Source organism: Dermacentor silvarum, chromosome 8, assembly GCF_013339745.2.
Source record: "Dermacentor silvarum isolate Dsil-2018 chromosome 8, BIME_Dsil_1.4, whole genome shotgun sequence".
Classification (NCBI taxonomy): Eukaryota; Metazoa; Arthropoda; class Arachnida; order Ixodida; family Ixodidae; genus Dermacentor; species Dermacentor silvarum.
Genome location: NC_051161.1, coordinates 11879497 through 11896749, shown reverse-complemented (window position 1 = coordinate 11896749; position 17253 = coordinate 11879497). Strand labels below are relative to the sequence as shown.

Here is a 17253-nt window from a genome sequence, read left to right as displayed (position 1 = left end):
GACTTTTACAGGCTCGTGCGTATCCTAACCTTGAGGTTCTTCACGCTATATACCCTGAAAGGTATGCCAGTGCGGACTGCCCTGCCTGTGGACTAACGGCGACATTGAACCATGTGTTGTGGGAGTGTTAAGCCATCGGCTCCGCCTATGTGGGCTGCGCTTTTGGGCAGTCCCGAACTCAACGACCAAACCCTGGCCGTCCAGAGTGCCCGCGATCGGGCCGTCAAGCTCGGCTTGGCGGTCCCTACGTGGGACTAGCCGGGTGGTGCGGGGTCTCCCCTGCGTCTTCTCTGGACCTCAATAAAGTTATTTCACTCACTCACGTCCTGAAAAGGCGTCGCAAATGGCTTTCGGCGACTCTGTAAATATAGGTGATTGATAGTCACACTGTTGTGCTTTATGGCTGACGTTGAGCGACGCTTCCACCTAAAGGAACACACGGCGCCCCTATCGAAATCCGGCCGCCCCGGCCGGGATTTGATTCCGCGACGTCGTGCTTAGCAGCGCAATTGCACCATAGGCGCTAAGCCACCGAGGCGGGTGAACTTTTCATAATTGGCAAGTCGCCACAGTAGGCTATGGCATTGCGCTGTTGCACACGAGGTCGCGTGTTTGACCTCGGTCGCGGGGGCCGCATTATGGTGGAGGCGGAATGCAAGAACACTCCTGTATACCGTGCATTAGGTGCACGTTTAAAAACCCCAGTTGTTCAAAAATTAATTCGGGGTCCCCCACTTCCGCGTGCCTCATGATCAAATCGTAATTGTGGTACGTAAAACCCCAAGGTGTGATTCTTTTTTTTTTCTTGACAAAGTAGGCCACTCAAATACGACTTTAAAGCCTATTGGAGCCACCGCTCACTACTGCTGCAGTGCGTACAAAGCCGTCTATAGGCGTATTCCTCGCCGTCCGTGCGCCCTTAGACAATTGTTGTCACTCACACACCGGGCTCACGCACTCGCTGCAGCCTTAAGTACAAATGTATCGAGAAATCAAACCCCTCACTTTGAAAATGCGCTGTGTTTTTTTTTTTTTGCTTCATTTTCTCTTTCCTTTTGCCGAGCTTTTTCACTAAGACATCGTGCCGATTTAGGCGGAAGCATGGCATTACATAGATACGGTCGTTCGCACCAAGGTGACATAACCTCCCATAATTCTATTCGTTTTTGTTTCACTTTAGAAACTAGAGCACTTAAATTTGTTGCTTTCGCATTCGCGATGACATCTATGGATCAAAGTAACTGTCCTTGGATCCATTCATGAATTTCTGCTTACTCGACATCTACCTCTCTTATTTCTTTTTTCTCCGTAACATTTATTCGCCATATTCCTCACGTGCAATTAATTTGTTGTTTTTGTTTTCTGCGAATATGTTCCTTGTATTTATATCATAACACCTATTCCGAATTTATTTGTGTCGCCTTTGATATCTATAAATGTGACATCACCAAATGTAAAACCGCCAGCGGTATTAAAAACCTTCCTATATAGAATAGTAAACAATACTACAGCAAAGTATAAACTAATTACAGGGCATAAAAACCTAGGTTATGTGCACTTTCGAGCACACAGTCCCCCCGTAAATTCACAAAAGAACGCTCGACTACTTTGACTGAAAAGAATGGCGCTTTAAGCATTCTTCTTTCTGGGGTTTTACGTGCCAAAACCAGTTTTGATTATGAGGCACGCCGTAGTGGAGGGCTCCGGAATAATTTTGACCACCTGGGGTTCTTTAACGTGCACTACAACGCAAGCACACGGGCGTTTTTGCATTTCGCCTCCATCGAAATGCGACCGCCACGGCCGGGATTCGATCCCGCAACCTCGTGCTCAGCAGCGCAACGCCTTAGCTAACTGATCAACCGCGACGGGTGCGCTTTAAGCAGTAATAAACTTTTGTGTGATGTAGTCGCCCACTTCAGGTGAGTAAAGCAGTGTGCTTACGTGCTGCAGAATGTTGATCTTCCGCCTACAAAACTAAAGGCACAGCTACAAAAGAAAATATTTCGTTTTGTGTCGTCTACGCTAATTTAATCAAAAACACGTCATCTCTCTTCACAAAGATGTTCGTAAGAAGCTCGAATAAATTAGAACGATAACCTGCAATATATTGTAGGTGCGTGTGGCTGGCGAAGTGGTTATCACTTCTCCAGCGACACACACACACACACACACACACACACACACACACACACACACACACACACACACACACACACACACACACACACACACACACACACACACACACACACACACACACACACACACACACACACACACACACACACACACACACACACACACACACACACACACACCACACACACACACACACACACACACACACACACACACACACACACACACACACACACACACAAATGGTTAACGCTCCGCTGGTCTTCAGGCAGCTGTTCTCTGCACTTAATAAGATGGGTCCGGCCCCATGAACAAAGGAGCGGGAAAAAAAGTAGAGAAAGAAACAACTGAACTTACAAATGCAAGCGCAAGCGAAGACAACGCAGCAGCAATGTTGTTCCGTTGTAGTGTGCAGTATCGCTGAAGCTGCAGCTGGCCGGAGGATATTTGCACTCATCTGTTCGTTCCTACGTGGCAGCAGCTCCACCCAAGCACTGGCCAATCACGATATCGATTGGTAAGACAGGCAAGGATATACGAAACGTAACGATGTTACTTGGTTCAATCATAGCTTCAGTCCAAATTTAGAGTTACATCCACATGTCACTACAGCCCCACCACCGCGTAAGTAACAAACAAATTCGTTAAACTCTTGCTCTTTCTCTCCGACTTCTCGCTTTTCACCCTTTATTCCTTTTCGCCAGTGCAGGGTACCAAAACACCCCAGCCTATCCTTGGTTCTCTCCTCCGGTAAACTGGTTTTACTCAATAACGTTATCACATAAAGTCATTTATGCCTTCAAAACTACAACGTTGCACCATATATGCGTGAAGCTAAGACTGCCATTGTCTAGTGCCGTGTAGCCCATGACTATTCATGTACTGCTGTCTGTTTTCGTGATTTTCGTACTAATGCTAACACACGCGAACTCCCACGAACACGCATACATGCAGAAATAGGCACACGATATTGCTGCGCAATTCTTGAACTCCGGTGTTTTGTGTCTTACATACCTTGCAACTTTTTGTAGCTAACGTGATGATTTCATTCACTGTCACTCTCTGTCGCATACGTAGGAGTGGAAATACATTTAGACCGAAATAAATCCAACTGAAGGGCACCGGCTCATCCCGAGACATTCGTATGGACGAATTGCTACGTGGACTTGCCTTCTGATTAGCTGGCACAGGATCTACAAGCTACACAGCGTTGCACGGTTTTAACGAGAAAGGAGTGCAGCATCGCGGCCTGCTTTGTCGTAAGCAAAGCGCGCGTGCGAGGCCGCAATCTCGGGGAAACCCAGCAAATTGCGTTAGGATACTTCGTCCGAAAGCCGCTGGTGCGCGACGCGCTCTTCTCAACGAAATGCGCTAAACTCAGAGCCGCGTCCGAGCGTAAACAGAACACAATGTCCAACAATTCATGTACCGGGCAGGAACGCGAAATTGACCACTCCGAAAGAAAAGCTGAAAAGAATCAAGAATGTAGCTGGAATGTTCGAACAATGTTCTCTCACATTGCTTCGAAAAGAAAAATAAAGACATGGTTAAAATTTATTCCAGCATCGTTCAGCTAGCTATAATGCAGGCGAGCAGGGCTGCAATGTATTTCTTTTCCTCGCATTACTTGCTGTAAACAAGTTTCTCCGCTCACGTTATCATATGCGTATTTAATACAGTGCTCACCCTTAAAAACGATAAAGAGAATAGCGGGCAAGATAAGTCAAAGGGCTACAAAGAGAAAAGAAAAAAAAAGCACAAAAGAAAAGTGCGAAGCAGTACAGCCAAACGTGGTGCGTCGGCTTCAACATTAAAAACAAAGAAAAACTCTTTCCCAAATTCATGAGCGTTTCGTGCTCTCATCTTTGTTTAACGCCGCATGAAGGTGGCGCGGCGCAACTGAGAGTGATAAAAAATATGCTTCCCACCCGTTCTCGTATGCCCGGGTGCCTGTACAGGCGATTACTTTCCCCGGGAAGGTGCACAGCAAAATAACTTGTGCCAACACACATATGTGCGCGCAAAGTGCGAAAACAAAAGCGCAACGAAGGAAGGTTTATGGTCGAACAAGAAAAAAAAAAAGAAAGAGAAAAACATATTGCTAGACCGTTGCCTACTTCCCTGTATTTCTATATTTTCTTTCTTGTACGCAGAGAGTTTCTCTACATTCAGGAATGCATAATTTCTCCCGGTACACTATGCGGCCGTAAAGAAATAAAATACATGTTAGCATTTTAGAGCGCGAAGCGAACAAAGCACATGGTCACGTAACAATTTTCAACAGAAGGAAGCGCCTAAAGACTAAACAGAACATTTTAGCAATGCCATCAGTTGAAACGCGTAGAAGTGCCGTTTTTCGCTTTCATCTGGCCAACCAGAGACGTCGATGTTTACGCACCAAATAAAGTAAAGTGGAGTGAAACCAACTGTGCCACGTTTCTTTAGAGATGGTCTACAACTCGAATGAAACAGCAGTCATCATATCCATGCTCAGGTTTTCTGATCGATCCTTGAGTGCAAACTAGCTTATTAAGCGCATCATTAATAACGGGGGCGCAGCTTCGTGGCTGATAACCATGACCACTGTGGTACGGATTTATTTAGCTTAGCGCATATTAGTTTGAACGCCATTTCTTGAATGCGCTTCGTTCTCTCAGCGTCATTTTTGCCACTTCAATTCCTGCTGATTCTACTTAGATCAGATTTCATTCGCTGTTGCTCTCTACACTATATTCTTGACACAGAAAGCCCCCAATTTTTGTATTAGCACCACTGCAATACATTCTCTGTTTTGGCAAAGGTTTCGCATTCTCTTTAAAGTTTCACTCTCGCTTGACAGCCGCGAAAATTGAGTAGCTAATCTGAAAGCTAATCTGAACGCCGGCTCAGTTTACTCTCATGCTTACATGCACAATTGTATATGTCTACAGGAATATGCAATAAGTATATAAGAATAGGGTAATTTTCTGTTGAACGGCCTAAAGGTTCCCAAGTAAGAGTGCGAAGCGTACGTACGACCTGCGGAAGAAAATTATAGAAAGATAATCTTATATGGTGACGTCTTTTCTTGCAGATGTGAAATGACACAAATAAATAAGCACGCATATGTTTACCTTATGGTAATCTATCATTGGAGCAGTGTAGTTTGACAAGACTAGTCGTCCGAATTTGTCAGTTTTCTATTTTTGATTGTCTTTATCTTAAAGACTTCAGACCAGGTGATCAAGCATGTAATTACGCCAAGAAAAAAATGCAACATTTTTTTTTTTTTTTTACGCACGGTGTCATCAGGAAAGGATATGTGTAAAGTATGGAAGGAAAGAAACGTTTCAACCACACAGAATTGGGCGAAGAATCAGCTCATTATTATTTCGCCCTTGCTATCCACATTTAGATGTTTCGTATCTTCAATTTTGAGCAGACAAAGTTTGTAAAAATTTGTACTTGTTATTTTCATTGTTTCGGTCGGCAACGTCTATTTCTCGGGAACAAAACTCTGCAAGAAGACACTCTAGATGAAAAAGTAAAAGGAAGATGGATTATTTTCGTTTACGCTCCAGCAGTTTTTCAACACTACTCAAACGTCAAGAAGTGAGATCCAATTTCCCGTTTTCTTGTCAAGGAGCCCCTCCCTTGTCTCTGTCTTTTAAATAGGAGGAAGCGTTCGATATTGCAAAAGAAAACAAATAACGACTGTTCCCAGCGCTGGTTTCTGTGCTTGTGCGTCGCACTTTCGTTGACTTGGCTGTATACATGTCGGAGAAGTGAGCTGACGCCTCCTCATACCAGTCCCCCGTATACGTTTTGCGATGTTTCGTTTGCGAAGCCCCGTTTGTTTAAGCCTCGATGCGCCACGTTGTTCAAATACATAAGCCGATAAATAATGCACCGAGAACATCAAACGCTTTAAAGGTACTGCTCGAAATACTACGTATATTTTTGTTTTCTTTCAGTCACTCGCCTCTACCACAACAAGCAAGTGAGGAGAATACAGATCGGTGTCGTTAGCGGGCTTTTCCACTTGTTCCGCTTTCTTCTTGTTACAACATAGCGTGCCTTATTGAGAAAGAGACCAAGTAATGACTGCTTATTGCGCGGCTCAGCAGGCAACTTCCTGCACCCACTTAAAAAGAAAACGTTCGATGTTGACGAACAAAACGGGTAACGACTAATCCATCTCGCGGTTCTGCGGAAAGTTTCTCAACGCTCTTCTTGCAGTGCCACCGACTTGGCTGCACATGCCCAGCGACCGGGCAGCTGTCGTCGGCAGCTCGCTGACCATCGACTGCGCCGCCCTGGGCCACCCGACGCCCGTGACCAAATGGACACGAAGCCAATGTAATTCTCCTCCTATGCCTGTTCTTCCCCGCCTCCCGGGCCTCCTTCCCTCACCCTGCCCCCGAGTCACATACCACAGTTCGTTTCTCCGCTCTTGCACGCCGCTAGCCGAGCAGCAGCGGAGAGTTCGGCCAGCGAGACCTCAACCCTCCGGACGCACTTGTTCCAATCTTCTCGCAGCGGCCTTCTCCAGTGCGGCTCGGTCAGCGTTTGCGCGACGAGCCTTTTCTGTTCTTTGAGTGTGTTGTACCCCCGTGCCACCCGGCTTGTTTCGGCTCTTTGTTTCCCCCGAGTGTGTCCGGTCGTGCGTCCTCCTTACAGGACCTCCCTTCAGGACTCGCTTGCTTCTCGCTTTTGCTGCTCTTACTGCACGGCGTGTATGTCCTTTGTATGCCTCATTTCTGTTTATGAGCATGCGCGCGGTCTTTATGGCCCGTACTTTCTTCTGTTTCTGTCTTCCGCTAGGTAAGGGCGTGTCGGATGCCCAGTTGGTATGTGCGAGCGTGCGTTTCGGCGTGTGCTATTTTCTTTCAGCCAGTGCCACCTCCGCATGTTCCAGCCTGTCTCTCTAAAACTGTGCATCACTGTGGAAGTGAGAGGCAACGGGGAGGATTAACGAGGTTGTTAAAACGTCATCATGACAGACAGAGAACACTGGATCCAGGGAACACTGGATTGGCCAATCGAGACAGCCGACGATTCTACTGCCAAGGCCTTGAACCAATTAAAAATTGTTCTTGCAGGCTCTGGCTCTGCTTATTCTAACCACTCACTGGCCAACACCAGCTTCTCGCTTGCAGAATGCAGCACACCTTTAGTGGCTTGAGGTGTAGGTTTGCGCTAGATTCTTAATAGAGCTTGTGCTTGCGCTTGTGCGTCGTACGTTGTACGTATACCACTTTATGAGTGCGCACGCATTTGTGTATCTGTGTTTGCTTCGGAAATCGCCGTCCGGCTAACGGCTCCTGCCGGAAACCCTTGCTGCAAGGGGAAAGGCGTGCGCTTGCGTTGTGTTCGCAAGCGTTCGTGATGTCGCTTTGTTTCTGGGCAGTGTCGACACGCCGAACGGGCGGTTGGCGGCTATAAGCCTGTTTTATGACTTCATAGATGGTCGCCGCTCGGGTAACGCAGGAAAATGAGTGCCGTTCCTTCCAGCTGATGCACTTCGCCGGAGAGCAGCGGGCGTCTTGTGCTGGGCCTTTCTCGCCAGAAGGCTGTGTGTGCTCTTTATTGATCCGCGTCTCGCCCTAAACGGTTCGATCTACAGCCTGCAAGCGCGTGCTACGTATACGGCTGAGCAAACTGCGATGGCTGTGCTGAGCGACTTTCTGACGGCGCGCGCCTCGATTTCCGCACGAGAGCAGAGGGAAATGGTCAAGCGGCGAGAAAAGGCGACATAGTAAAGCTGATCTCCAGGCCCACTTTTTGCTTACTTTTTTTTCTGCGTCCACCAGCGAGCCGAAAGAAAATTTGTTTTCTGCATGGTGTTAGAAGGGCCGTTCCCTTTTACGCTTTGTGTCCTTATTCTTGCTTCATTATTTTTTCTGCTGGGTCATCGTGAAACTTCTGCGATATTGTTCTCGTTAAAACAATAGCAGCTAGTGATTCGCCAGAAATATAGTACAGCACTTCACTTCGAATAAAACACGATGCAGTGTTGGAAGTCTCGTTATAAACGCTACGTATCAAATGGGGCTTACAGATATTAACACTTAAAAGTTGAGAAGCACTAAACTAACGGCAACATCAAGCACTCATCAAAGGCATAATAAATATAATTTTGTACATCTCACCAAAACGCTGCTTGATATAATATTTTTAACAATATTACAAAGCGGATCAGGCGAATGAAAGCACTCAGTATTCCTTGGGTAAAACAGGCATTAACAGGCATTGGATAAACGGGCGTTTAGGATAATCAGGCATTTAATATGCTGCTCTGATTAGACTAGAATAATGCTGTCGCTGATGTAACATTGTAACACTCGCTAAAACCAAACCCCGTTTTGACGTCAAGCGCCAACCTGCTGCGCCACAACAACGTAACGAAGGACAAGTTGTCTCTTCTCTCATTTCCAGATCCTTCAGAAACGGTACTAGGGAACAAAGATGATCACATAAGTGTCCTCACCAACGGAAGTCTGGTCATTTCAAGCGTCAGATCGTCTGACTCCGGTCTGTACCGTTGCGACGTCGAGAACGGTGTCGGCACGCTGATAACCAAGACCATCAATCTCACAGTAAGTGGTAAGTTTGCTTCCACCCCCGCTTGGAACCAATCACTCTTGTCGCAATAAAGAAGAAGAAAGTGAAGTTGACCCTTCCGCTGGGTTGACACATGTCAGGATGCCGTGGCCCTTCTCCAGTGAAACTCATTAGCAGCCGCAAGGCAGCGCCAGCAGAGGACCCGCTGCATTCCCGCTGACACGTTCATTTTTTTTTATTTATTCTGACCTTCTCTCGGCCTGCACTAGCAAGCGCTGCGATACGAATTCACAGCAAGATGTACACAAGATGGCCGGGGTTCAACCCGTTCCTAGGTGGGCCCGCATTCACAAAACTTTTCGTTCTTAAGTGCTGTTTGCTATTAGCCGGCCGCGTTTGTTAATAATATGTCCGACATCGTGACTGGTTGACACCTGCTCTTACCAACAGTTGTAGCGTAAGTACTTTTTTAGCAAATCCTGGTTCTGGGTTCGTATTCGTGAAGCAGTTCTAACACCAGTGTAGTTCGTAAGAACTATTCCCAACAGAACAGTAACAGCGAACATGATTACTGAAGGCGGCTGTCCAATAGCAAAGAGTTGGTACTAAAAAAAAAGAAAAGAAAAAAAGCTTTGAGCCGTGTGTGCACCCTGTGGCCGTACAGAAAGCGACGCCTTCCTCCTAATTTGGGCCGCGAGTTTCTAGCAATGCTTTCCACTCGATTCTATATGTAACTCTTATCATCCCCTGTCATCCACCGTTATCATCATCCCGCTGATAACGCGGGCGGTGCATCGCTCGGACCACTAACTAAGCAGGAAAAGGAATAGCATCATAAAAAGCAATGCTTCAAAACCGCAGCCCTGTATTGACAATAAATATTACGGCGTGCTTTTCAGCGACATATAGAGTTACAAAAGGATAGGGTGGGAGGGGATGATAACGCTGTTTTACATTCACTATTCCCACAACAATTAAGTCATTTTCTAGTAACATCTAGTAATTGCAGTTTAATATGGCAGATTTGAGCTCGTTTCTGTCACTTCAGAATGAGTGCGCTTTTTTTTTTTGTTTACATTGCTCGCATACCATGGCTACAGCGGTACTGTCATTAAGGATATGGAACCGCAGCGTTTACCAAAAATGAAGCTAGGTTCATGCACGTATAAGTTCATATACATATACATGCACGTATAAGTTCATGCACGTACACACGTATATGAAAAAGCACTTTCAAGCAGCGACTTTAGTTATACTACAGAAAACAACTTGAACACATGACAGTTATATTTAACACGTAGAAATAAGACTCGATCGAGAAGAATACGGTCGGCATCTGCACTAGGTTTAATTTCACCCCATTTTCACAACGGTCACAACCAAAATATGACTGCGACAAGTGAAACAGTGCAGTTCATGCTCGGATTCTTAATGCCTGCTAATCGTTCGCAAAATCTGAGATGCTTCCGACGGGCGAAACTTCGTTCGCACAGATTAATTGTGGCCTGTTACGCTTCTTTCTATGGTGCGTCATATTGCTCTCCAAATAGTAGATTTTTTTGTGTTGTATTTATTTTTCTTTTTTTTTTCGCTAGAGCTGGCGCAACATGGCTCTATGAGTGAAGATAAGAGCGCGCGCTGAAAAGAGCAAGACATTCGTCTTAGGTCACCACATATTACCTAGAAAGTGTTCTGTCATAAGTAGGTTGCTATGAAGACATTGAGGTAGAAAGTACCTCGGCTACTCTATTTGTCTCTGCTCTACAGTAAAACAAAAAGACAATAATAATCATAAAGATAAAGCTGCCGCGAAGCAGAGTTCAGTTAACACCTGATTGGCATCCATGACGCTACACAAATGCGGGATAAACGTAAATGCCTTTAACTTTTGTCTATATAAGGAGCCGTCCACGTAGCAACATGAGTGGTAAGCTTAAACACATATTTTGAGCTCAGTTAACACTATGGAAGAAAATAACTGCGGAAAAAATATCAGAAGAATAAAATATAAAACAACACATACATAACCCGTTGTACTACGTGCATAGTCCGAACCCGATGTATAGTCAACTCGCGAACGTTCAGTCACAGAGCAGGTTACCAGAACTATCACTACACGAAGAGCAAGGAAATGATCCTTGAACTTTGCACATACAGAAGAATAAATCACATTATTACAGACACTGCACGCTAAAGAATAATTGTACATTCCACCAAACAAGCTGCAAATATTGGTGCAAGTTCACATGAGGGTGCAGGATTCAGATTATGAACTAATTCACAATCAACGTTCAGTAAAAAATAATACACCGCAAGCATAGCGTGAACTATTGCGTATTAATTAAAAATGTATAAGGCACTTCATAACATTTTAAGATGGCATAACATCATAACTGGCATACGGAGGCCTCAGGAGGGCGCCTTATGTTATAAGCGAGCAGCGCAAGTTCTCCAGGGTACCCAAGGGGCAGAGGAGGGATAAAAGCTGCAACTAGGGCTGTCCGTGGGTTGTGGCCCCCGTGGACAGAGCGTGCCGAGAGGTGTTCGGTACTGTCGCCTATATGATCGCGTGTTGCTCTTCACGTATGTGAGCTCTGTACTTATTTGGCCTTGTTTTTTCACACGAAGTATAAAATGTCATATACGTTTGCCTGAAGAAATATTTATGGAATGCAGTGCCACCGTTAATACGGAAGCTGCACGAGATCATCAAAGTGCGCCTGGGCAACATCGTGACGCTGCACTGCGGAGCATCCGGAGAAGAGCCACTACAAATAGCCTGGGTCAAAGACGACAAATCTATCGAGAGGTCTCTCAGAGAACGGTGAGTTGGGCGCCGCTTTTTCCTTTGTGCGGGCTGCCTATTTAACCTTACTGTAAGGCATACATTGGCGCAATACTTAGTCACAAACCGTCCTCCTTTGCTTGCCCGAAAGTGTGCTGAAAAAGTCCGTACGAACAGTAATAACCGAGTGTTCTTGGCCAAGAACGTGAGTGCTTGATTCGAATTTTAAACATCTCCTCGGCTACCTGAGGTACTCAAAATATCTGCTCACATGTTGAGAATGGCATAGAGGTGTCACTTTGTAAGTTAACAGACCTTAAAAAAACAACTTAGCGCTTGCACAAGAAGGAAAGAAAAAAATGACAGCAGATCCACGAGGTGAATGATGATGAGTGGGCGAAGCTCCGGAGGGAATCATCGGATCTCCCGCTTAAGGGGACGCTAGCACAAACGCGGTAGAAACGTGCAGTACTCTCTAGTAAGGGGGAGCGGCCACAGCGTCTTACGCAGCCATTTACACATGCCGGAACGTGCACCGCGTTTGCCGACTCCATCACATGACTGCTGAGAGAGTATACCCCCCGTATTCATAAACGCTCCTCGACTTGAACTTGACTTGCCACCGCTTTGGGCAGCGCGTTCGAAACGCGTTGAAGGTAAGGTGACGAGGCCACAGCGTCTTACACCAGCTTCTTACACGGGCCGTAACGCGCTAGCACAAACGCGTTAGAAACGCGCTAGAAACGCGGCCTTTCGTTAATGTTGGGTACTTATAGCCATCGTGGTGCGTTTGTCCATGTCAGTAGTGGGCTAACGCCGCGCGCTCGGAAGCGAGGGGTCCCTGGTTCGATTCCGCGCTACGGACACAACTTCGGAATTTTTTTCTCATTTTTCTCAGACTGGTTACACACTACTACTACTACTACGACGGGGACGGAACGGGTGCCGCTATAAGGAGCTTCGCCCCTAAAAAAATGTTAGTACCAAGCTCCAGATGTGCTGCGTACAAATGATGCTTGTCATGAAACAAAGGCCTTCAAAGCACACTGTGGTACAAAGAAAATGAGTACCTGCGCAAAATCAATAACATTACTAACTCTACGGTCTTGTACAATCTTCGCGTGTGTTTGAAACGAGATGTAGTCGGGTCTAATCATCACGGCGAAAGTATACGTTTCGGAAATTATAAAGTGATTTCGGCATTTCTTATGCGAGTGGTAGCATGCATAAAAATGAAGCCGAACTCTATCGTTCTGTATTGAAAACGTTATTATAGCACCAAGGGAAAAAACAGAGCACTGTGAACCAACAACGTGTCCTGCTCCCATAGGTATGACGTCATTGACCGTTCTTTCCCGGGAGGCATCGCTTCTGACCTGCTCATCCACAAGAGCACGCTAGCCGACACCGGAGAATTTGCGTGTCACGTCACGAACAGGTTCGGCACAGCCACGGCCATGCGATCGCTTTTCGTGCTCGGTAAGTAGGGCCATTACACGCCACCATCACCCCCACCCCATTCCTTAACGCAGCGCGTTCTCATTACGCGCTCCTTTTTCCATGCGTGCCGTGTTTCTGTCTCATGGTGCTCGCGCACCCCAACTCCAGCAAATTGTTATAACCCTGGCCTTCGGTCGTAACGACTTGCGTCGTCGGCGCAGCGGCTCGCATGCGCGCAATTTCGTGCCTTAACGTTATGCGATCCCTTGAGAGCTTGCCGGAACTAGCGTGAGGAGTCTTCGCGTTAATCTTTGATGGCGATGCGTTAGGCGAACGTCTCCTAATTATTAATGTCCCGCTATCACTCCGGGACGCTGCTGTTAATCTCTGCCGTCTCAGAAAGCAAGGATTTAAAGAAACGCTGGCCGAAAAACACCGTAGCGCTAAAGTATTGCATGCGGTAGAATATGATAGCCCTTCTCCCTCCGTTGCTTGCAGAACCATTTATTCTGGGGTGAATATGACTCCCCAACATTACTAGCGCTCTTCCTCGTAAGCATCTTCGTTTCGCGACATAAAATTAACAGGAGTTGCCTTCAGGCGCGGAGTAAGTGCTAGTCTCGAAGATGATGGAGCCACCAGCGTAAATTAGACAGCATTAAAAATATAAATGCAGATTTCAAGCGCATGTTTGAATATATGTGGAGCGAAGCTTTCCTGAAGTGGTTTATTCCATCGTGCGGGGTTTCACTGAATTGATCTTCCATATTCAGTAGAGCGGTTAATTAAACGCTATATACAACGTCTTCATTTTCATTTTATGCAACCGTGTAATCTCAGGCAATGTTTATGCACCACCCAGGTCATAACTTCATTGTCATGCAGTTATTTTGTTGATGCACTATACTGTTCACAAGCTATGTGGAAATGCAAGCAACAGTTCAGGTGGATGCACATTTTTGAGACGTCAGCAATGCTTGCGCTTGTCGGGCGAAATATGACATGGAGAGCTGTATGCAGAGAGAAGAGCGTCACACATGTAATATTCCCCTTATGCCAGAGTACATATATGTAAGTATATTTAATATATCCCTTGTGTAACAATGACACATTCTGGAAGATTGGCCAGGAATGAGCACATACGCAATGAACCACGAATGAGGATAGGCGAAATATTTTTAAAATTTCAAGGAAACCGCTGAATATCGTGCGCTTTTTTTAAGAGGTCTGTGTGCATTAGATATACATATAAGGGGGCATTGTATGTAAATGTCTTATCTCATTATTTATTCTTTGATTACGCACAATACAGGTGACGCGCAATGGCATTTTCAGGTCAACATGTAGTACTTATATAAGCTGGTGCGCATTTAACGTTTATATACAGAGTGGCATGCTTTTTGAACTACAGATATTTTTTATAAACAGGATATAAGCGTAGCGAACGCAGTGTTTTTGCAGAGGAGTTCCTAGGCGAGGCAGACATACTTTGCGACTAATAACGTGAACTTCAGAGGACTAATTAACATGAATTTGTATATTAAAATTTTACTAGAGCCTTGAGGGCAGTTGTTCATATGGCAAATTTGGAGCCAGTCACATTTGAATGCACCCCCTTTTTTTAATTGAAAATCGCATCTGATTATAGCTATGCATAATCCAATTTCAGCGCTCAATCCAGGTAATATGAAAATCGAAAGCTCCGGGAGCACAAAAAAGGCTGCCCCGTAATAATATAAGACAAAAACTACCCGTGACGAAATGCGTGGCAAAGTTTAAAATTGAACATCGCGGCCTTTCACGGCAGATACTGATAGCACGTTTTCCCTGATCAGCATCTGCCTCAAAGAGCCGCATCAGTATTTGCAGCAACATGCCATCATTCAAACTTAAACCCAACATTCGCTACACTCATAGCCTTTAAAATATATTGCCTAAAAAATACTCTGTATATACATATATCATTCACTGTACCTTCTTAGGTACCGTCGACAGATTACAAGAAGCAAGTCTTACTGAGTTTATTTCCCTGGTTTAGATATAACACAGGTATGTGAAGCCATAAGAGTCTAGGGCATTAAAGGAAAACTTAGCACAATCTCAGAAGAGCTCCCTGTGTAAGTGTGACGTACCATTACGAAGACAATAGCCCACACTTTAGTATTAGATATATTATATGTTGCAGTAGAAACGGGCACCTTGCTTAAAATACGTTGGGCCATTGTAGCTGCGTTAGAAAAGCAATGACGATGGAGAAGAAATAGCGCGTGTTGTTTTTTTTTTTTTCTTGTTTTTTTTTTGCGGGTGCGTATACCTGGAAATATTGGAAGCGGTTGACTGGGATTGAGCGATAGAGGACGAAATGATACTGAGTACTATGCAGAGCTGCTTGGAATCCGCACAAGTTACTTCATCAAACTTTAGAGCACCACTAAGTAAATAGCGAAGTTCGTCAGTGCCATAATGAATAAATTTATTTACAAATAAAGCAGCGACCAAGGAAGACAGCCCTCCCACAATATAGAAATAAAAAAAAGAAGTCGAGAATAAGTCTTACTACTGAGTAACACCATAGTTTTCTTGGAACCGTTTCGAAAGGCAACTAAGAAAGTATCCGTGTTACGTGCGTCCTTCTAGAAGGCTACAATCCCTGACAATCCGTAAGTGCTTCCTGAATGCGCCCCCCTCAAAATGTCCTCTTCCTATAGTCCTCCTCCTTCGAAAATATAAGCCACAGAAAGAGGAGGCCTAAGTGGCATGGTAACTAACGTCACCCGCATTTCCTTCCGGGGATAATAAAATAAGGCGTTCTCCCTCGAAAACAGAGCTCCCATCGCCTCCCATCGGGGTCAAAGTGGACGACATCGGCAAGAGGTCGGCGCGGGTCTCCTGGAAGAAGCCATTCGCCGAGGTCACTCACTTCCTCCTCCGCTACTGGAGGGAAAACGGTGAGCACTCCGCCCTGTTCCCCCTAAAACCGAGCAGCGGTGTGGAAGGTACAGCTCGTGGCAACCGCCTTAACAAAAGTGTACTTTATCATTCAGTGGAAAGCAGATCGACGTTTATCTGTATTCTTCTCACGCCTTATCCCCGAACAATGAATTGCGGAATAATTAAGCAATGGTAACACGCGGTGGCACTAACACGTTCGCAGCAATGAAGAAGTTCCGCAAGCATACGTGGGCAGGCGATTCTACGGCTTGCTTACAGACAATTTCTGTGGGTTGTCGACAGATAACAAAAATTCTTTAAACTCTGAATGGACCGGTTCGCTTCTACAGAGCGGATAACACACTGAGCACAAAGAAGCAAGCAAAGCGCGCGCTGACTTTTGGAAAGCTTTATTTGAGAAAAATGGCGGAGGTTATGTAGCAAGACCAATCACACGACCTTCAGAAAGATTCATGAACACTGCAACGATTTTTGAAGGTAATGTGATGACACTTCCCATTATAAACGTGTCGTCGTCCAGACCTAGAAAGCGCACCTGTTGGCCCGTTTCATTATTGTCCTCATGTTGCTTGTGTAGGGAAAATAAACTATGACTTGGTGACAAACTTGTCCTTACACCTTACACTAGACGGTCGGTGGGCCTGTTTTCATAATATCATTATTGCCATGACAGGTCCATATGCTTTGCGCAAATAAAAACAATGCCTGCAAGAGCATGATGTACTTTCGGTATAATAGGTCTATTTACTGCCTCGGTCTGTCTCCTAACGACAATCAATAGCCGAGCTCTCGGAGCTTCTCGCACGCAGGAGGGGTTTGTGGCAGGCTGGCGAACGTACTGGGAAGAAAAAGAATCAAAGGATTATATTTTATTCGATTCTGTGAATTGATTACCACCCGTTACAGCGAGCGATGGTAACAAAGACTTGACGTTATGCCAGATAATGACGAAGGACCGAAAAAAAAATTTTTTAATTCCGCCTGCTATTCTTTTTGCGCTCTGTGATTGGCTCACCACAAAGCGCGTACCTGTTCCCGCGAGGATACGTGACTCGGCGGGACGGTTCGTAAGAAATAAATTGTACCTCCCCACCCCCCCCCCCCCCCCAAAAAAAAAAAATGTCTTTACAGAATACTACTCTTGGGCCCACATTCTCAAAAGAACGCAGAAGAAAATGAAAAGGAAAAGTTCTTAGGTTATAATTTTTCGAAAGTGCAAATTCGAGCCAGTCTTGAGGCTGCACACATTGTTAGCGAAGGCGGCTGGCCCATGGCAAAGAGCGAATGAAAAGTCCTGGGAATTTCGACAGCGAGAGTCGTAGAAGATGACGGCTACCATTTTAACGTGAAAATAGCTTATAAGGCTCCGGCATCGTGGTAAAGTCCGCATG

The 17253-nt window shown here is 45.5% G+C and overlaps 1 protein-coding gene across 1 annotated transcript in view; it reads left to right on the top strand.

Moving 5' to 3' along the window:
- Window positions 1–17253, top strand: part of LOC119461946 (Down syndrome cell adhesion molecule-like protein 1) — a 50724-nt gene that overhangs the window by 17987 nt on the left and 15484 nt on the right. The window contains exons 3-7 of the mRNA XM_037723309.2: window positions 6361–6480; window positions 8560–8727; window positions 11362–11509; window positions 12801–12949; window positions 15736–15858. Coding sequence (XP_037579237.1) covers window positions 6361–6480; window positions 8560–8727; window positions 11362–11509; window positions 12801–12949; window positions 15736–15858 — 708 coding nt within the window. The remainder of the gene's footprint in view (window positions 1–6360; window positions 6481–8559; window positions 8728–11361; window positions 11510–12800; window positions 12950–15735; window positions 15859–17253) is intronic.